This window comes from Falco naumanni, chromosome 4 (assembly GCF_017639655.2).
Source record: "Falco naumanni isolate bFalNau1 chromosome 4, bFalNau1.pat, whole genome shotgun sequence".
NCBI lineage: Eukaryota > Metazoa > Chordata > Aves > Falconiformes > Falconidae > Falco > Falco naumanni.
This window is the reverse complement of record NC_054057.1, coordinates 69,459,471-69,480,920: the sequence shown is the minus strand read 5'-3', so window position 1 is coordinate 69,480,920 and position 21,450 is coordinate 69,459,471. Positions and strand designations below refer to the sequence as shown.

The 21,450-nt window shown below is 38.7% G+C and overlaps 1 protein-coding gene and 1 long non-coding RNA gene across 5 annotated transcripts in view; one reads left to right on the top strand and one right to left on the bottom strand.

The window, feature by feature from the left end:
• The window catches only part of LOC121086316, a 40,169-nt gene extending 18,999 nt beyond the window's left edge, over nt 1–21,170 (top strand). For 2 of the 3 annotated variants that reach the window (XR_005827329.1, XR_005827330.1), the window contains 3 exons: nt 11,121–11,177; nt 17,212–17,303; nt 19,656–21,170. This is a non-coding gene — a long non-coding RNA (uncharacterized LOC121086316). Of the gene's footprint in view, nt 1–11,017; nt 11,178–17,211; nt 17,304–19,655 lie in introns of those variants that run through there. The other variant, XR_005827328.1, reaches the window with a different exon arrangement.
• On the bottom strand, nt 992–18,085 carry ERCC4 (ERCC excision repair 4, endonuclease catalytic subunit). 2 transcript variants are annotated; one of them, XM_040589890.1, is made up of 11 exons: nt 17,859–18,085; nt 16,703–16,883; nt 13,601–13,796; nt 12,093–12,300; nt 10,831–11,011; nt 10,372–10,500; nt 9,705–9,815; nt 7,927–8,518; nt 5,996–6,088; nt 5,174–5,286; nt 992–4,095 (listed from the first exon to the last, which is right to left on the bottom strand). In XM_040589890.1, exons 1-11 carry the CDS (start codon nt 18,075–18,077, stop codon nt 3,362–3,364), a joined length of 2,757 nt encoding a protein of 918 aa, XP_040445824.1. In that variant the 5' UTR covers nt 18,078–18,085; the 3' UTR covers nt 992–3,361. The 2 variants fall into 2 exon arrangements, with proteins under 2 accessions (XP_040445824.1, XP_040445825.1); XM_040589891.1 differs by lacking the exon at nt 992–4,095 and having other exon boundaries at nt 5,209–5,317.
• Nucleotides 21,171–21,450: the final 280 nt, after the last annotated feature.

Here is a 21,450-nt window from a genome sequence, read left to right as displayed (position 1 = left end):
GGTTTATGACCCTACTTGCATTTCTTAAAACCGCATTTTGTGGAAAACAGATCAACTGAATATTAATCTAATTTAGGCTATCTTTGAGTAAGAGCTAAGGAGAACTTTATCCCAAAATAGTCCTTATAAAAGGACTCTAAACCTTGCTAGCACCCAGCTTACGAAGCCTGGAATAAAAATTGTCAATTTGTAAGCCCACACATGACAAGTTTCTTTAACAACCCTCAGTTACATTTCTTTATGCTGTTTGGCACCATAAATAATGTATTTATTTAATAACTAGGTTTTGGCAAATGTTTGCTATACAGTCACATAATTGGAATTCTGGATGACTAAAGAAAGCTTTAGACACAAATGGTTTTTATTTTTAAAAATGAAGTTATTTGTGCTTATACTGTCACTCTGCAAATGAGAAGGCCTCACAATACAACAACCTTCACATGTAAACTTGTACTTTTTAAGAGCATTTTTTTTTTTTTTTAAACAGTATAGCAGCATATTTTATAAGCAGTGTGGATTTCTGGTCAACTGGTTTACATCTAAATTTTGCAAGCACAAATCTGGAAATGATCTATATAGCTGGCACTAGAAAAGCCCTGTTTTGTGTGTTCATGCAGAAAAAGTAATTTTGAAGGTAAAGCTTGTTTTGGTTAGGGACTGCACATAGACAACACGGCAAGCAAAATGACTCCTTTGCAACTGCAGCTAGACATCACTGCTAGCAGTAATAGTATCCAGATAACTACAACAATCTATCCTGTGCAAAATTTATTTGCTAACATAAGCTGTATTTGCTCCTAAGAGATTTTGGTTTTATTGTTATCCTAGAAGAAACTTTATGCAATAAAAGCCTAGGAGAAACTGCAGAAACAACTCACTGACTTCCCAATAGCATATAAAACCCCACTGGTTTCACACATTCAGTGACCTTGAAACATGTAGTCTTCGTTTGCATGTTTGAAAGAACCTGAGACACTCTGCAGGCATGATCTTGTTTTTTCGTTTGTAATAAAGCACAAACTTAAAATATCAAGCAATAACAAGATATACAGAATTTCAGTACTGTTGATGAATACCACAAGGCCAGGGAATGCATACTAACGATTTTCATCATTCACCCAAACATTTTGTAGCATCCACGTAACTCTTTAGCTTGGTTGTTTCACAGTTAAGTGGTTTCAGGAAACAAGCCCTCTCCCACTTTTATTCACAATTTGTACCTACTGTCTCGGAAAGACACACCACTAACTTGTAACAGTAAAATGCCAGATCACAAATAAGCAATAATAAGGTACAACAATATTACTTGTGGTTGTTTCAAAGAAAAAGCCAAATCTTGCACTGCAAAAAACCTGAAGCGAAAAGAAGTGTCTTGCAGAAATTCTACATATATAAACAAAAGACAATCTAAATAGTTAGCAGATATTATTTAATTGCTTTCTGTGACTTTGATCTAGCACACAACACAAAGCTACAACTTAATAACCTCATAATATACCCTTCATTTTCACCTTATACAAATTAAGCAAAAAAAAAAAAAAATACCACTGACAAAGCTGAGATGCAGTGTATCTGAAAAAAAAAACCCAAATCCAGAGTTCATGTAACATCTTAATGATGCAAATGTGCAAACAGTAAGTCTTCAAAAGTTGTTCAACAATTTTTTGAATCAGGCTCTACAGGCCATGCATTCAGGACAGTTATGTTCTTACTCTGATTTTCTGTTCTCTTACCACCACTTTATAGGCATTCTCAACCCTGACCATTTCTGACCTTACTGCTTTGAATAAGCAAAAATCTCATAGAAAGACTTTTTATATTAAATGAAATAAATTAGAATATAGGGCAACAGGAACCCTAAGATCTGGATTATAAACCACACACTAAAAATAAAAATGTTCTGATACCAATACAGCCAAATGAGAAAAAATATAATTAACAAATTATGGATGTATTTAATACTGAAATTTGCATCTGCAGAAAAATGTCCACTTTGGAAATCTGTCACAGCTCAGTTGCAGACTATAAGTTAACAAATTCATAATTCACCCTTAAAACACACAGTAAATATTAAATCTGAAAGTGCACAGTATGGTTTTTACTGAACCTGAATACAGAAAAATCCGCATTTTCTCCTTTAACAATGGAGATTATATTGATCTGTTGTTAGCACTAGAACTGTATCAATACATATGTGCAAGTCATTACAGATAAAAAACTTTTTAAATAGCTAATGTAAACATATCGGTACGTAATGACACAGGACCATCCCTTTTGGCAATGGCATTTTTGTTACATAGTTGTCACATCAAAGTTCAGTGCAGAATACACATTTTTAACAATATACACATACACAAACCATCAAAAGAAGAATGACTTTTCCCTGTTTTATGCTCACAGAATGCTAATAACTTTATCTCCCAGGTGACAATAGCTTTACTGAATTTACTGACAGATGCGCTATTTAAGACATTAAAATGCAAGTGCAATAGGACACAGAAGACTGTATCGGAAACACTGTCAACACTTTTGGAAAACCTTACTTCGAAAACTGTTGCATTGTATGAGAGGGAATATGCTCTGGTATATAGCTAGATTTTCTACTTTGAAGTGTGTGAGGGGAAAGAGCTATCAAAACTGATTAAAAAAATAAAAGCCTCTTAAAAGTACAAGTAAGGCACACTGAGATTTATGTTGTATTGTGCCACCACAGAATCTCTATCTGGTCTAGATCAGAGGAATGCACTTTGCAAAATCTAGCAAGACAGAACTGTACTGATACTGGAATGTCAAAAAACAAAGTATAACTTAAAGTAAGCAAATATCATGTAGACCATACCATACAATTGTAGTTTACTGTGTTAAGGCTTATGGTGATGATCTAAATTCATGACTGAGTCCAAGTCTCCTAAACAAACTTCTGACAAAAGACCGCAATGCAATTCAGATAGCTCCATCACTGTCAATTGAAAATTGGCAGTGTCTAGAGAGCAAGACTTTAAAAACAGCAAAGTGATATACATCATGAAGCAGGTGACACACAGTACGTTTCTAGCTTTTTAACAAGACATCATAATTTCCAAAAGAAAACACCTTTACCAAGTAGTCTTAGCACTTAATTCTTATGAACTTGATTCAGTAAAGAATAAAAATAATTTGCATTTCTCCATTAAAAATATTTTTGATTCCTCATGAAACTTGCCTTCAGTAATAATTAATTCAAATGTTAAAACTGATGGAACAGGATTAGGAAAAAAACAGCTGGTTATCTTAGTGGGCATTTATTAAAAATATTTCATGTACTTCGCCAAAGTACTGTGCAAGAAAAGCTTCTCTATGCCCTATGTCAAATTCTCCTTAGTCATCTTTTGCTTTTTCCTTTAGATACTGCCTCTCTGTAGGTCAGGTGGATAAAGTCAAAGAGTTGTGTGGCATTGGCCACATTACCCAAAATTCTGGAGAGTTCATCCTTTGACAGTGTCACTAGCTCTGCGATGCTTTTAACATGGTTCATTAAAGCACGGCAGTTTTTTGCATTAATACCTGGCATTTTTAATAGAAAGTCCTGAGGACCGGGGTTATATTTGTCTGACTCGGGAAGAGTTTCAGAATCTGCCGTGACAGCCATTGCCGTTTCTGCATCTGGTTGGGGATGGTTTTGTTTTAACTCTTCAAACAGCTCAGCCGTAGCATGGGGAGAGGGACACCACAGGATACGTAACTTTGGAAAATGGAGCGTAAGAAGGGTTAGTTTAGAGGTAATATCATTACTGGAAATTTCCTGATGTAGAGAGCCTCGTGGAATCAAGGAGAAAGGTTTGTTCGGATCAAATTCAATCAGGAGAATTGGTCGCTTATAGCAACGGGACATAGAAACGCATTGTGCGTACAGCCTTCCATTATTTAAGGAACCAATCAGATCACTGATACTTTTCCGCTCTACACAGGTATCAGGAGTTAAAATATAATCTCCAACTTCCAAAGTAACAGGTTCAATGTCAATACCACGACGATGAATCAGTGACGGAAGCTCGCTACGAAATTCTCGCATATCCACTATTACAGTTTGCTGAACACTCCTCTGTTCCTGTCCACCTAAAGAGCAAAATAAATACAGTTAACCTAATACTTATGACCTCTGACTCTGGTTGCATAGTTTTCCTGTGTGCTGCCAATGCTTCTGTAATGGATGGACTTCACATCTCAAATTATACCTCAAATTCAGCAGTATAATAAATCCAGACTTTATTTAATTTTTCACTGTTACAGAGAAAAATCAGTTGCCAAATTATATACTGTAGTTTATGGAGTATGGTCTGTAGTTTAATAGAACTACCAGGCTACCTGCTATAAGCTTTGTGTAGATGAAAATTACTTGAACGCATCAGGAAAAACTTTTAAGAAGTTGCCTGCAAAACCAGATAATGAAGCTGATCCTTTTTATTTCCAGCTGTTCCCCACAGAAATACAGCATTTTATTGTAGGAGTTACACTTTGGCCTCTATAGATCTGTAGAAGGACACATGAAGAGACTGCAGCATCAAGGCCACAAAAGATGTAATAGCAAAGATTAGAGAACATACGGTAAAAGAGAACTGGATTGCAAAAATGACAGCAAAGAAAAACAGGGGCAGAGCTGTAAAGATGAAGACAAAGCGTATGTGTCAGAGGAAAGGAACAAAAATCAGAAGGTTAGAACTGCATTAAAAGAAAAAAGACGCTTTATTGGAAAGTAGACAAAAAGTCCAGAATGTGCAGTTGTTTGCCCAGGCAATCTGTTTTGCCAAGATCAAAAGAAGTCCCCAACATTTACTAGCTCGAGGACAACACTGCCTTTGACTATTCGCAGACTTCAGTTTTAATGTTTTAATTTCTCTCTGCCTCCTTACAAACAATACTAGACTGTCTCATATTACCAAGAAGCTGCCTAGAAACAATCCAAATGGTATCTGTCTTAATGGTAAAATACTTAATTAATCTGTATTTTCTTTTCAAAGAAAACAATTCATTGTCACTGCACAGTGAGAGGTAGATGGAGTAAAGATGTTTCTGTACTGTCAGTCAATGTGCAATACGTCTGTGACACACAGGCTTTGAACGGGATTTAAATGCAATAGTTATATGGGTTTTTTCAAAGCTTAGAGCTGCAAGCCTAACCTCAGGAACTGCTCACCTGCTTTGCGTGTGTCAGTTGAAACAGAGGCAGATTTAGCATCTCTTACTAGGTCTAAGTTAGTTTCATCTCTTCCTTCTCTTTCTTCAGGAATAACCATGCTGGCCTTCTCTCTAAGGAATCACAAAGAAACACACACTAAAACTGCAATTATAAGAGAAAAATAGATCAAAATACTTTAATACCCTTCATCCAGATGTAAAATTATATATTGTTTAATACTAATTGCAAACCTGATCAGAAATGCAATTTACTAGGTTCTCCAGATCGTTGGGCTAAATGCTTGTTTTTATTTTCAATTGTTAGCACTTTTTAGCATCTGATTTATCTTTAGAACTTTTCAGGGCACATGAAACAAAGGAACTAACGACCAGTAACAGCAGTATAACCTGGTGAAAAGACATTGCCAGTAAACACACTGTCTTACACAGTATAAAAAACCAATTGTTTTGTTCCCCAAAACAACTTAAGTCATAAAAGCCTTAGAAACATCTTACAGGAAATGTCACCTGCAGATAACACATTTACAAAATGGATTTCATAATTAGTTAGGGAAAAATAGAAGTGGTGCTGTTTAGAGTTTGAAATCTATTACTTTTAAAAATCCTAAAACTAATAAATAAAATATTAGGTGCTTTGAAAAGGAAGGTTTTGACTTTTCGCTGATTCTTAGTGGAAAAGTTTTCTTAACATCTGAAAAGCAACTGAATTAAATGTTTATTTAAAGCCTTCACACAGTTAAGATATTCACTCTATTTAAAATGTAAGCATATAAAGGAATTACATTAAACTATAATAAAGGTAGTGAACTAATTTTGTTACCGGATAAGTTTTTCGAAGGCCTCCTTTTCTTTCCTCAGAGCTGTGAGATAGCGCTGTTCTTCTGTTGAGCCCCCATATATGAGGAAATATACTCTGTAGGTTGGGGGGAGGGCAGAGGTTACAAAGACATCACACATAATATTAAAAGTTAAACACACCCACAAGTGACATTTAAGATTAGTAGCACTAAGTGCCTGACAAGGTAGTATTTGCCTTAAAAAAAGGCACGTGAAAGAACCCTATTTTTTCTGTAAAGATACTCCAAATTTGTAAAGATACTCCAAAATCAGCAACAATAATTCTTATATCCAGCATTCCCTCTTTTCTTGGGGCAGAGAACACTTAGGGGAATTCGAGGATTTGACCAGAGTGGACTCAGAGTGCAGTCAGCCGTTCAGTAAAGACACAAAGCAAGTATAATAGAGAAGTTGACTTTCTTACTGTTTTTAAAGTCTTCCCAGTAGAATATATGTAACAAACCAAAAAATCTGCAACACCATCTAAGAATTAAAAATTACGTATTTGTACAAGGAAATTGTAGGTTCTACAAAGAACAAGCTGTCATTTATCTCACAGAGATAAACACACAGATTAAATTTTATTCTGCAAATAGGGATTTATATGGAACATGTAAGAATTAATAATTACCTTAAGGGGTTAATTGCCTATAGCTATTTAGCACAGTAATTTTTTTCTCCCCCCCTCTCCCCCAATATCTTTTAATTGAGGCACATTGAGAGATTGATGGGATTGTTCCTATTACTTTTTTCGTGTGATGCATCTCCTAACTCCTACTTCCATGACTGCATCTGATATTTCTGCTCTGAAGTATAGGAACACGATGCTGGAGTTAGATACAACACATGCTGATTAGGCAATTAAAAATAAATTGGACAACCCATTAACAATTCTCACGCAATATACTTTATGAGTTCTGGCATTTATACCTGCACTAGAGAGTCCTTCCCTGGATACCGGGTACAGACCCACTAAATGCTGCCAAACTGATTTCCATTTGCAGTTACACTGCATAAATACAAATAGTTGACTGGAAAATTACATCTGCTCTGTTTAATTTATGCAAATAATTTTCATTAGGTGATTAAAATATAAAGTATTATAATTCAAAAGAGAGTAATTTCATATGCCAATAAGTTGTGTTTCAAGCCAAGTGTGTTTATTCTAAGACTTAAGATGCTGTAAGCTATTTTCAGAGAGGTAGAGCTATAACTAGTTCACTGTATTCAGTAAGTGCTATATCAGGCAGCCAGACAAGAAAGATAAAATTTAATATATTATGGGGTTTTTGCATTAAGTTTTCTACATTTTTAATTAGTCTGTAAAATTTATTCCTAAACGTGAGTTTTGCAGTTTACAGGTGTATCAAATATATATATACACAAAGTGGAAATCTTTCTGTCAGCTAACACCAGAACCAAGTAAAACTGCAAATACTTCTCATTTTCTTTATCGCATTTTCCTTTACTTATTTTTCTGCTACAGCTTCTGAATTACTGGTCTTCAGCATGACCAGACATCAGGAAACGTGAAAATTAGTTAAATTCAATGCAGCTTGTTGTGTAAAAATCAAACCCATAGAGATGGTTTAAAGTGAAACTACAACACCTCAAAATGGATCCATTGCCACCAAGATCATTTAAGCAGAGGTCTTGTAGACGATGGAATGAAGTAGTTTGTTGGTTTTTTTTTTAATTTTATTTTACAGATATGTTTCTGCTGTTAAGGGACTAAATACCTTTGCTGAGAAGCAAAAATTATCTTTTGGTTATGCTTTTGTTTAAAACTAAGAAGAGGGCTAAACAGGAATTAAAAGGTAATGGAGAAAATGAGTAGATGCATGTTCTGCCTCACCCGCTGAAAGTGCACTTTCTTCCTTTAAGACTAAAGTTACTCTGACCAAGTCAACTTGCCTCAAAGGCTTCCCAGGCCTGCTTGCCTTGTAGATTTCCAGCTGCCGAACAAAGGTTAGCTCTGCATCATACAACACAACATATCTGGGTTCCACTTCATGCAGTACTCGAGTGAGTGCATGGGGATCACTACAACCCTGCAATGGATGAATAATTGTGAGTGGGTTCTTGAAAATACCGTAGTAACAGTCTGAGGTTAAGTTCACGTGGAAATCTTCAGGAATGGTCTCTTCAACACTGCTTTCTTGGCTACTGCTTAATTCTTTGTTATCTTCCACCCCTAACTCTTCTCTCTTTTCCTCCTCAGTCTTCCCTATCATTTGGATTATAGTCCGGTCTTGCTGCTTCTTGAGTTTATTTTGTTTTGAAGAAGCCGTGAGTTTGACTTTTTTGGCTTGAGGTCCCGTGTCTGGTCTGGCATTTCCTTTGGACTTGAGAGCTTTTCTGTCCTTAATACACACTTCTCCAGCTTTCTCATCCTTTCCAAAGGTTTTATTATACAGTCTTGTTAAAAAAGCTTCTGCTCCAGCAATAATATACTCCCTGAGCTGTGCACAAGCTCGGTCATCACTGGCACAAATAAGCACTTGCCCTGCAGTCAAGAAACAGTATCACGTTTATAATCTGTTGTGCTGTATTTCTTACCCAGCTACAAGATTTCTCTTGAGCAAATTGTTTTTAATGATCCTAGAAGCATGCCTGCGCCAAATGCCTTTACATTTGGTTGTCACAGTTCCTTTTTGGACTTTCAGGGAGTAAATTGCATGCCATTTTGTACCAAACAAGAATAGAGAAGGTTAGTGGATAGGTTCAGCATTCTTTATTCTTACACCATCTGAAGTAGTAAGGTTTTCATTCTGACCACCTGAGACAAGGCAGACATAGCATGTATTGAAACATACTTGGACAACTTTTTTTTTTTTTTTTTTTTAAACCCGGAATAAGAGTGAACTTAATTAAAACCATTCTAATTTTCAGACTTTGTCAGTTGGGTGGAAGGTTCTAAAAAAAAAAAAAATAATACATGTTTCACACAGTATTATTGACATTTGTGGGCCCTGAATAACAATTCTCCACGAGCTGACTCAGATAAACTCCTACAACACCAGGCGCGAAAGCCAGTTCTTATCCAGAGTCAGAACACTGTGGGTGGGAGAAAAGAGCACTTTTTTACCCTTAATGTTTCCTAAAATAAAACTTGGTGAAATTTAAGGGGGTGAAAGCCCCAAAATAGGAAAGGCAGCAGAGCAGTTAAGAGACACACTTGCCTTCTAGTCTCTACCCCATTTAAGTGCATCTGCTGGAGAAGCGAATTTTGAGGTGTATGACAAGAATGTGTAAGATGGAAAGGGCATAAGACAGAAAGTCCTATTTTTCATTTTTCTTTAAACCCGAACGTTATACCTTTATTATTATAAATTTCCACATTATTAGTTTCAATGGTTTTGAAACCAAGGTATCATTACAATATTGAAATATAAGTTAAAATATTTTTTCTTAATTATACAGGTTTTTTTCCTAAACAGTATTGCTTAGTAACCAATGGCATTTCTCTTTTAGAGCAAAAACTAAACAGGAGTTTAAGTAAAACTGAATGGTTTTACAGAGTTTATGTACATATGTACAAAACCTCCTTGTCTTAAGTCCAGAAATCATGAACTTTAAAACTAGCTCTTTAATAAAACTACAGTAAAGTGTTAGGCTCCTTCTCTCAAAAGTCAAGTAGAGGTAAAAAATAGCTGTACTGTGAAAACTTACATCATTTAGTATTCTCTCACCTGGACCACCAAGGTCTTCACTGTTCTTATTCTCATTTTCAATCTCTTTTAGGACTTCTCTCAAAGCTTCCCATTTGGGATTACTTTCTAGGACCAATTCCCTCTTCAGCTCTGAAACAAAGTAAGATTGAACATAGTAGCTCTTAAAGCCAAAATATCCTTCAGAACTTTAATCGTTAGATGTCAGTTGCGTGACGGTTGTTGGCAAATACAATATTCAACATCCTACATATGCAACTTGTTATGCTAATGGGTTGGAGATCACTCATATTTTAAAATGGGGTTAAGTGCTTTAATAAAGCAAAAAGTTAAAATATTCACTCATTCTTCAGTTCTGGAAGTCCTGAATATATTTTTTTAATGAAAGCAATGGCAGCTTCCTACCTGTTCACGTAAAAAACATCACGCTAAATACCAATGTAATTCAACAACTCCATAAAAGCTCTTCCAATGACCAGCTGAGCAAACCTAGAAGAACCCCTTACTTCTTCATGACTGTTTTATGTTATGATAAGCTTTCTGAATTAAGATTATGTCTCAACCCAGCTAACAGATTGAGATCTTGAGCTGTGTAAGATCATGTAGGGAGCCACAGTACAAGTAATAATATGTAGAGCGTTTGAAATCGTGTGACACTCTCCAACTTAAAATTAGGAATGATCAGTACCATTTTCCTTCTTTCCATCACTTTTTTCAGAGGCTTTGCCTTTCTGATTCAGTTTCTCATCTGCAATGCGATAAACTCTAGCTCGAGCATTTACAAACATGGAAGTACTGGAGTCAAGAAACAGCCAGCCTAAAGGGGAAAAGAAAGCAGTATAGTTTGACATTTGCGAAGTGTATGCGTTTCAACCCGTTGCAGTAAAAAACCCGAATCTATCTGGAATACCTGTGCTACCTGCTTGCTATGCTTAATAGAAGACAGAAATGTGATGCAAATCTCACACTGTTAAGTAACAGCAGATAAGTGGGAAGATGAAAGCATTATCTGTCAATAAAAACCTACGTCCTTATGGCTGGTTATATAAAACCTAATTAGATACCTTCATATGTTTGGGAATGTTAATTAAAGACATCAACATTTCAGTGTTCCATGCATTAACTTGTATGGTTATTCAGTGTTTACCTGAATTCTCACCAAAAGCTTTTTCACTTGCTTTCAGTGACTCTAGAAGATGAAGGAAAGTGACACAATCATACTGAGTTAGATACAGTAGCAAAGTACGTAGTATCTTCAAATCCTGGACCAAAGATTTTGTCTTAGCTCCAAGTTGATGCCACAGAGGATCTAGATAGTGACGTATCATCTAGAAATATAAATTGGAGAGTTCAAGTACAAATTACTCTTAGTATACAATGTATTTGTATACTAACAGAGATAAGAGAAAAGAACGGACTTTTTTTTTTTCTTTACAGGGGATGTCACTTGTTTCCCAAAGTGATGAAACACTCAATTAAGGATGTGATAGCCAGGTATTTCTTTTGATAACTAATAATTTTTTGCAAAGTTAACATAATATAGATGCTTTTATGTAAAATATTTCAGCAATTAGCAGATGTATATAATTTAATGCCTTCTGTTCATACTTTCCATATAATTATAAAATACTTGTAAAGTAAACCCCCCCCCTTATTTTACTGGTACTGGCCTGCGCCTTTAGTCTACTATCCTTTACTTAAAGTAAAAAACATTATGATGTCATTTAATTCTCAAAATAAGATGAGTACCACACAGATATGCAACCTATAGAGCATAAGGAAAAACCCCTCCAAATATTTAAAGTACAGAAGGCCCTACATCAAGATCCAATCACAGGTAACAACAATATTTCAATACAGTGTTTAGGATTTTACTCTACAGAGAGCATGTATGCCAAACATGGCAGAATTGTCAAAAATAACACACAATTAATGAGATATACAGAGATTAAAATATGCACATGCATACATCTGTTGTATATTATGTATTATATACAGTGCTCCTCCTAATAGAGACAACAAAAAATACAAGCAGGAAATTCAAGAGGAAAAAAAGGGGGTAGGTGTGAAGAACTGCGTACTTATCTCTAAAGTATTTTGAGCTAAAATTGCACACATCTTTATCATCATAATACACCAACCATGAATCAGGATGTTCTTACTGTAGAGACTTTGGAAACAAAGAAAGAACAATAATACCAATACACCAAAACCCCTACTGGCAACCGTATCATCACCATCACGGATTAACAGAGTTTCTCTCCTTGTACCAGTAATAAACAAGTCATGGGATAATACTCGATTGCTGCTGGTTATTTATTTTACAAATAGTATTTTTGTTTGCATAGTAGACAGTTTGAAGATCTATATCCCTTTAGTTAGATACAGCAGAACAATCAAAATGGTTACCTTGTCAAAAGGTTTACCAATAGCATTTTCTAAAGATAGATCTTCTACTTCAAGAGCTGGATTGTAACGTTTCAGTTCTCTCAGACACGCATTCAAAATGTCCAGGATTGAAGTCTGAATAGCAAGCATAGCAGGCGTCATTGACACATGTATTTCCACCACTTCAGGTTTATGCTTCTCTAAAAATGAGTTCACTGCTATATGAAATCTAAGAGGAAAACAGCTTATTAAGATTTACATGTATTGTCTGCTTGACCTACAACTATTCAGAAGTTTGTATAAACTACAATTACTTTAAACATAAAGAAGTTAATTGCAAAATCAGTTTCTACTGATGTGAAGACTGCAGTCTTAGGAACAGCCTCAGAAAACCATCTAGAAAGTTACTGCACTACATCCTACATCATTATTACACATAACGAATATTAAAGTAAAACAACAAAAAAAAAAAAACCACTAGTCAGGGAGAAACTGGAATGGGTTCATGAATCCTTTGGAATCACATGGTTCCACTAGCAGATTCTGTGATGTTCCTAGCTTCTGATCATAAGCAGCAAGTCCTCATTAACACACTGCCCTTACAGCCAATCCAGCTGTACAGGTATAGATGCTACCTGACTTTTACTAACTGAACAGACTCAGAAAATGCCGTGTCTGCTGACCCCCAAACTCAACAGGTGTTTCCCTTACTGCATGCTGCACCTCCAGGTCTCTGCATGGTTCAGACGCCAAGGAAGAAAATTTAAGAGAGCTTCTACTCAACCTCTTGTATCCTAGTTACGTCCATTTCTACTTTGTGATACCGAAAGAAAGACTGTTAAAGAGTTTACAATGCAGAGTAACAGTACATTAAGATAAAGTGAAACACATTCCGGACTAGAGTAACAAATGAGCAGACCTCCTTGGCCCAATGCAAGAGCACTGAATGGGTGATCAGCTAAAGCGCCCAATTCTGTTTGTGGCTCTGCTCCTAAAAGACTTCATGCATGTCACAAACTTGGCAATCTGGTTTCTATCAATCATCAAGAAATATTCTTCATACACAACATACATGGAAAAGATGATTAAAAAAATACAACATGTAGAAAGAAACCCATGGAGTTTCATCACAGCTGGAAACAAATACCTCCGTGAACGGCAGAACTGTGAGCATGTACTTCTGTTACTTCACATCTTAAATAATCTGTTTAATAAGTGAAGGTTTTCTTAAGCTTTTAAGAATGTCACTTTCTGCTGTGATTTCTGTTGGCTAATAGGACACCTATACCATAAGTTTCAGCCCTTATAGATTTATTTTGGGTCTATTTTAAAAAATACAGAAGTTTAGGGTCTTTAAGACCACTTCTTCTGTCAAAAAAGGAATTAAATTTGTTTGGAAATACAAGAAGAAACACAGATTAGCAGCGTGACTGCATACACCTTGTTGTCTTAGGAGCCCATTGTAACACCCTTAATTTTTTTTTTTTTTTGTAAGTTTAACTCTCCAATGAAATAAAGAGGTGCCTTACCTTGACCACAGATAAAGTTTCCTGACAAAAAGATTTCTCATCACTCTTTCCACATGGCAAAAGCCAGTGTTAAATGCAACCGCATTATCTGTAAAAGCTTTAATGAAACCTTGCTTGTTCTTCTGGCGATAAAGTCGTAAGATAAATGCCTCCTGACAGGATTCAATGATTCTGTGCGCTTTGTATACCAAAATGCCTGGCAGAATAAAAGGTTTTCAAGTTACAAAAAAGTAAAGAGGCCCAATTTTGTATAGCTTTTTCCTCAAAACTGTCTTTTAACATTTTTTTCTTAAATAGAGTACAACAGGAATTTAGATATTCTAAAGTGACAGTAGAACAAACTTTCCAGGGTTCGAATCAAGCCATTCCTCAGTTTCAGTGCCATGGAATCCCCAAACAACAGAACTGGGTTCATGATGCATCTTTAGCAAAAAAACCCCCAAAACTCACCAAACTAAAACAAACTTGAGTGGCAGGATATAACTTAGAAAATTCTTTAGCCCTAAGGCAAAATTTGAACTTGAGCCTTTTAAAAGGAGTAAAAGTGAATATAAGACATAACATGCTATTACAACAAAGCAAGTCTGATACATTCAAGATTGTGACATTTGTATTATTTTGTTAGAGAAGTTCTAGAATTAGAGTTGTCAAGTAAGTTTCATTCGTAACAGTTCATGTATTTACATAATCAAAGAACTTTTGAAAACATTTTGCTTCCCCCTTCTTGTGACACACATTTTCACACTTGAGGATAGAAACCAGCACCAACTGTATGAATACACCTCCAATTTTCTTCATGGCTATGGGTATATTAGGGAAAAAAGATTTATCGTGCACATTTTGGTACAGAGAAGTGAAACAATGGTTTAACTACATTCAAGCATTTGAGGTGCATACTTCTGGGATTTACACTACACTCGGCCAAGACCTGTTAAAACAAAGGCTTCCTGATGCTTGTGTTAAATAGCGCGTTACATTTCTTCAGTCTCCCCCTAGTGAGTCGAGCCCTATGGGGTACTTTTAACTGTTTGCAACTTCCAGTGGAATAATAAATGCCTTTCTGAAATGCAAGCAAAGGGCATCAAACATCACAAGTTTTACCTTGTATCTACATAAGCTGACAAACGTACAGTGCATTTAATTTCTACAAACACCTTCAACTTGGCACCCAAGCATTGATTTTAATATGCCTTTGCTTTGTCTATAAGAAAAAGACTTCCAACTAACTGCTAGCCATTCATGATCAAGTTATGGAATAATCCACTGAAAGGTATGTTTCTACCTAGATACTTTTACATCTCTCCTGTGAAGCAAATTTTTAAAGACATAATAATGATCACACTAATTTCTGAGCATCTTCCAGTTTGTCAAGATGTGACTCAAAGGACATTACAGGAGATACAGAATTTGTAAAGAGATCAGCAAGACTAGGTGTTTATCATAATACTTCCCTACTTTCAGCCAACATATCTCAGCTTATGAAGTGCATCCATACTGCTGTGTAAGCCTTGGTAGAAACAATTTGCCACTGTTTACTAAACCAAGTTGCATCAGTTTTACTGTGCTATTAAGTACATAATTTCTATTTGGCCAAAACCACCAGGAATAATTCTTCTTTACTGCAGTGATAATTTCTTATCTTCATTTCGCTGAAGTTATGAGTCCATCAGATACTAATTCACAAGTGGTTGTACGCTGATTCTATACACAGCATTTATAACGCCTAGAAACAGTTTTGCTATGTTAACTCCTCAAGAAACACTATTACAATTTTTTGTGGATTTTGTCCTGCAATTTCACACACAGATGTTTCCAGCATGACCAGGTGTTACCCGACTTTTAAAATGAAGCCACAAGTCTATCAAAGTTGCTGTCACGCTGACCTCTAGTGGCAAAGCAAAACCTGGAACAGCTCTGGATCACTATAGGACGGGACTTCTTAAAAATCTTTAGCCTCTTTCTTCTTTTCATCCTGACAAAGTCCAAAGGTGTGTTTTCTTTCTCTGCCCCCTCCTTCTTTGGTAGGGCAGAAAGCAGAAGGAGGAGTCGTCGAGGGTAAGAACAGAAATTAAAATAGCTGCCCAGAAAATGTGCTCCCTTTTTTAAACCTAGAAGTTATAAGAATTGACAAATCTAGCATCCTTTGGGTCTAGCAGAAAACAGTTCAAAATGTTTTACAGATTACAGCTTGTCATACATTGATAAAAAGGAAGGGGATACATCTTTTGAAGCACAAACATTCTTCTAAGCGTTCAATATTCAGTTACGTTTAGCCATTAAGATGTTGACATTTAGATAACAGTAAAATATTCTTCTATCCCTGGCTCTTAGAGATCTATTTTACTAGCTCTCCAGGCTGCAACAAGGTTTCCAGCTTAGAAAAGAACATAAAAACAACGGTGGTTGGGACAGAAAGGGAACAGAACACGAGAGGAAAAAGCTAACCTTAACATCTTTAATGTATAACTTCTACATAAAACCAAAAAGGCCACAAGCTATTCCCAAAATCTTTGCAGTGATAATAACAGTATTACTTCATAATACTGCTATTTAGATAGTGTCCAAGGCATGTCAAGACAAAGATTAGTAAAGTATCACTACTTTTTGAAGGGAAAAGTCATCAGGAGTAATTTGTTAACACAAAAAATAGGTAGCGTGCATGGCTGACAAAACACGACATCTAAAATCAGTTTTAATCATAGGCCATTTAACCATAGGCCAATGTCCTATAGACCATCTGACACTATTTCACCAAGTGCAATCAACTGTTCTTAGAAAGCCAGTCCGAATTTTATGTTTCTGATGTCAATGTCATCATTTAACTGCTGATTTCTTTTCCAGCCACTAACTGATATCAGAAAACCACACAAATGCATGATCCAGTATCTAAAGGTAACGTGGATGTTTTCAAATTGTATGATTAAATAAGGCAAACAAGTCTGGAGCAAAGAAAACTACATATTTGCTCCTCTTACCTCAGTCTTTGTGTGGAAAAAAAAAAAGAATAATTGACAACACCAGTTAGTAGAACTCTTCACATAGAATTAAGCTTTATGTATTTTCAAACAGAACAGTCTTACCTTTATTTCATTAAACTCTTACCAGTAATGAGGTTTGCAGGAATTCTGTCAGTAAGGAAATCTACCACAAGGATTCGACTTGTTGCAAAGATGACTCCTCCTTGCGTGTAAAATTCATATCGAGTATTATTTGTAATTTCATTGGTAACACGCCGAGGAAGATGAACAACTCCATCTGACCTCAGCTGATCAATAAAATACTCCTAAAACCAAAAAGAATAAAACCACAAGACATTACTGGGGGAACTGACAAAATGGATGCAAAACCCCCTTAATTAGACATACTCTGTTAGTTTCAACGAGCCGTCCAAAACAAATTTAAAAGCACGACAGTATAATGTACTACTCAAGAAAGGAGAACTACCATGATTTTTTTTCTTCTTTGGTATACGTTGCTCAGTTTCCAACTCATCCAGGTGATTCACAGATCTGTGTATTTTCAGTAGTAGCTAGACAATACTTAAGCAAATATGAGTAACTGGTACTCAAAAGACTTTACATTTTCTAATGTTTTAATAACTCTTTTTTCAGAGAGCAGGCAAATTTAATGCTGACTTAAGAGCAGAGAGCTGGGACGACATCATGGGATTCCACTCACCTGCTACCAGAGACAGCTACAACAGGTAGCTCATACACGTTAACCTTAATCTTACAAACTACAGCCGTGATATTCATTCCCCGTGCTCACTACAGAGACCCCCAGCACATCACCTCCCGACGGCCGGGAGTCTCCCCGCTTCCAGGGAAAACAGAGCGGCACCTTTTTGTGCAAACAGGGACAAATTCGGTGACAAGTTCCGCTCCTTTCCACTACCTGGCTACTGCCAGGTTTCTGGCGTTTACAAGTTACGCACACGAGCTTACTTCACTCGTTATTACTTGCAGGCCGCCATCGCGCCGCGGGAGCTCGGACCGGCATTTGCCACGGAGGCGCCCGGCCGGGCGGGCACGTCCCCGGCGAGCGCAAAGGCCGGGCCGGGCCGGGCCGCCCCCGCTTACCAGCACAGCCCCGCTCCCCGCCCCCCCAAGCACAGCCAGCGCCCCCACCCCCCCCAGCACAGCCCCGCCGCTCGCGGAGCCGGCAGCACCCCCGGCCCCGGCCCCTGAGCGGGCCGTGCCCGCCAAAGCGGAGCGGCGGCCGTGCGGGCGAAGGGGCGGCCGGCGGGCGCTGCCCTCACCTCCTCGGCAGGGCTGGTGTTGAGCACCAGCACCAGGCTGGCGGGCTCGCAGTAGAGGCGCAGGAAGCGCAGCAGCAAGCGGTCGACGCCGAGCCCGCGGGCACAGATCACCAGCCCGTCCTGGTGGAAGAGGTCCAGGAAGACCTGGCTCTCGTGCTCCAGCAGCGCCGCCATGGCCAACGGGCCGGGCCGGGCCGCGCTGCCCCTGCAGCGGCGCATGCGCGCCGCCCGCCGCGCCCTCCTGCAGCGCCGGTGGGGCCCTGCCAGGCCCGGGCCGCCGGCCTCGGGCGCGGGGAGCGTTCGGCCCCCGAGCGCCCGGTGCTCCAGAGTTCAAATAATACACCCCGTTAGGGCTGTAGCATCTCATCCAGGTGTGACGTGAGGAGAACTGTATCCTCGAGGCCAGGGGTCCTCAAACTACGGCCCACCGGCCGGACACGGCCCCCCAGGGTCCTCAGGCCGGCCCCCGGTATTTACAGAACCCCCCGCCCCGCCGGGGGTTGGGGGGGCTGACCTCCTGCCACTTCATCCGCACGCCGTCCCCTGTTTAAAAAGTTTGAGGACCCCTGAGCTAGAGCAATCCCACCTATTCTGGCACTGTCTAGCTCAGGGGTCCTCAAACTTTTTAACCAGGGGGCCGGTGTGTGGATGAAGTGGCAGGAGGCCATCTGCGGCTGCTCGGTTTCCCCCCCAACCCCCGGCGGGGCAGGGAGGTTCTGTAAATACCGGGGGCCGGATTGAGGACCCTGGGGGGGCCGTATCCGGCCCGTGGGCCGTAGTTTGAGGACCCCTGGTCTAGTGAGATGTCCCAGGGTTTATGTGATTCATCGGGGTGTAACTCTGTTGTACCTAACTCCAGTACAGCTGAGACCTACCAGTTCCCAAGGCCAAAGTCACTGGAAGGATGGGGCAGGCACTTATTCGCTGTGGCTGAGGAGAACTCAGCAGGATGTCAGGGCTCCTAGAAGGATTTTGCAGTTATGCTTATTTTACAAACCCATGAATGTATATAAACATCTGGTGTCTTACTCTTACGACAAGCAGACCTGAAAGGACAGGTTACTGAAGGAGGAGATGGTTAACATGAATAAACTTTTAGACTGTTTTAAAGCATTGCTAGCCCTAGAAAGAAAGCCGAGAGCTGTATGATGACAGGACAGTGAGAGCCACATATTCTATTTTCTACACACGTTACATCAGGAAAAGGGTTTTTCCCCTCCTTTCAGTCATCATGTGATGCCTTATAATTGGGACCGCTGTGGCCTTCTGCAGGGTCTGGTAAGTGAATGAGGACTCAGGCAGTGCTGGGTCTCCTCTAACTCCTCCCAGAGAGCACCTTGTAATTGCTAATGGGCCATCCTTGCCTCATCACCAGTGGGAGATTACAGCAAAGCAGTAAAGTCACGGTGCAGCTTGATGCTATCACATGAAATTATCAGGACATTTAAGCTTTCAAAGATACTTCGAGGACAAAATGCTTAAAAGTTTTTATGATGGCTGGAGGAAAAGTGGGATGATGCAAAAAACAAGGGTTCCTTTTGTCACTTGTCACTAAGCTTGCAGAATGTTAGTTATACAGAGATATTATAAAATGGTGCATAGGCATAGCGTGTCAACCATAATGGAAAACGTGTGTCAAGGTAATGCAGCTGATTTGGTAACGCATTTGTAGTGAGAATGATGTTGCTGTCTGCTAGGAGGGGGGGGAAGAGAGCAAGACTTTCTGCCCCTCTACCCCTTGCCCTTAACATATTCTTTTCATTTCTAAGACATATATATATTTTTTTTTTAACCTAGGAAGAAGGAGATTGAGTTCAAATCTCTATTCTGTGTGCTGCTTTTTAAATCCCCAGGGAATCTGTCCTTTTTTGAGTAAAACGGTGAGTCTCAAGCCTATAACAGGTCAGGGAAAGGCTGCTGAGCACTTCCTTCCCTTCAGGTTCTCATGCCCTTTTTGACTGTGGCACTGAAGGCCACTGCTGCTTAGGAACCCCCATGTCTAATACAACAGCCCAACATTCTTGTTGAAGCTGAGCAAGCTTCGTTTTGGTTAGCTAACGACTATGAATTTGTTCTCCTGAAGCAAGCAGTGGAGTCGTAGTATACTACCGTGTGTGGGTTAGTGTCCCATAATCCAGGGGAAAAGCGTGTCTGAGCTTCAGCAAGTAGCAAACTAGTTGTCCCGTGTTTCCCCTGTTCCAGCCCTGCAGTCCTGCTACTTCCTTTGTATTTGTTGAGCACAAGGACTGTTGAGCTGACTGGACCGACCAAATAGCGAGTCTCCCCTCCAAAAAGACTGTTACTATATTCATAGAGCAAACACCCTAAAAATCATTCTTCTTGTTGTTCCCTTGCATGGGAAAATACTTAAAGAACTGTATAGATCTGTGCTAGAAAACCTAGGACATCTACTTACAGGTAGTACAGTAAAAGTCTTAGCGATTCAAAACCACCCTTCCAAAACACAAGCTGAGGAAAAACTTAAGCTGTTTTTGACTGTTTTGCTGTTACTGTACTCTTTCAGCAGCATATTGCTGGAGATAGAAGAATTAATGTCTTCTGGAAGAATACAGTGTCCAAAATAAATGCAAACCCAGCATCACTAAATTTGCACCCGAATCCGGAATGTTAACTGTGTCCTCAGCAGGGTCAAAACAGTTTTGCAAATGCATGAAATTTATAACTGTTACATGTATTGTTGTGATGACTTCATGAAAATAAAAGGCATACCCAGTGACTAATATTCACTCTGAATACTTATTTCCATTGAATTTTAAACTCGTTGGGGGAAAAACTTGGGAAAACTTTTTTCTTGAAAGCATCCCTTTAGCAAGCATTGTGACCGCCCCTTAAATGGTTTTCAGTTCATCGGTTCCCCTAAAGAATTCTCCAGTTAAGCTCGTTCTATTATGCACGTGTGAAATAATTTTTTTTCTAGCCTGAAGTTTTCTTTTAATAAACGTAGATAGCTTAAATTGATATCACCTACGTTCTTTTATCTTTATGCTGCTCTTCCAATAGCCATGCTGTTTTGTTCACCTCTCAGATGGGCGAAGTGTGTGGTTGTAGAACGGTAGTGCTTTTTTGTCTGTGGGGCACGAAAAAAAGGGCGTACTGGAACGCTGCTGTTACAGATCTGAACATTAAAGCTCGATCTGTTCAGGCACTCTTCCTTGGCTGCATTTAATCCTGGCCACAGAAAGGCAATTCTGAAGTCCATGTGTAGGTGATATTCAGGTCAGTTGAGTAGCTTAGTAGCAGGCTACTTCTAGATCTAACAAAAAAAAAAAAGAGTTAACAGAATAGTGATTTGGAAAAAAAAAAAAAAGGGGTGTGTGTGTGTGAAACACCAGAATACAGTAATATTACCCAGAAATCCTGGTTTTTTGCATCTCACCTACATTCTCATTGTTTCTTCACTCCTTTCCTGTTTGCATAGGTGAAAAGGATCAGCACTTCAACTGACAAGTTGTTTCTCTTCCCTTCCTCCTGAAGGGGAGGCAACTCCCTGAAACTCTTGGACTTCTTTGTTTCGGTGATACCTCGATGGAGCAGATAAGAGATAAGGAGCATTAGATGCGGGAGCTGGAGC

Coding starts and splice junctions, on each gene's coding strand:
- ERCC4 (XM_040589890.1), bottom strand. CDS start 18,077: ATGCGCCGCTGCAGGGGCAGCGCGGCCCGGCCCGGCCCGTTGGCCATG. Junction 10,501..10,830: donor AGCTTTTGGTGAGAATTCAG/GTAAACACTGAA, acceptor TTTCCCCTTTAG/GCTGGCTGTTTCTTGACTCC. Junction 6,089..7,926: donor AGGCCTGGGAAGCCTTTGAG/GCAAGTTGACTT, acceptor CCCAACCTACAG/AGTATATTTCCTCATATATG.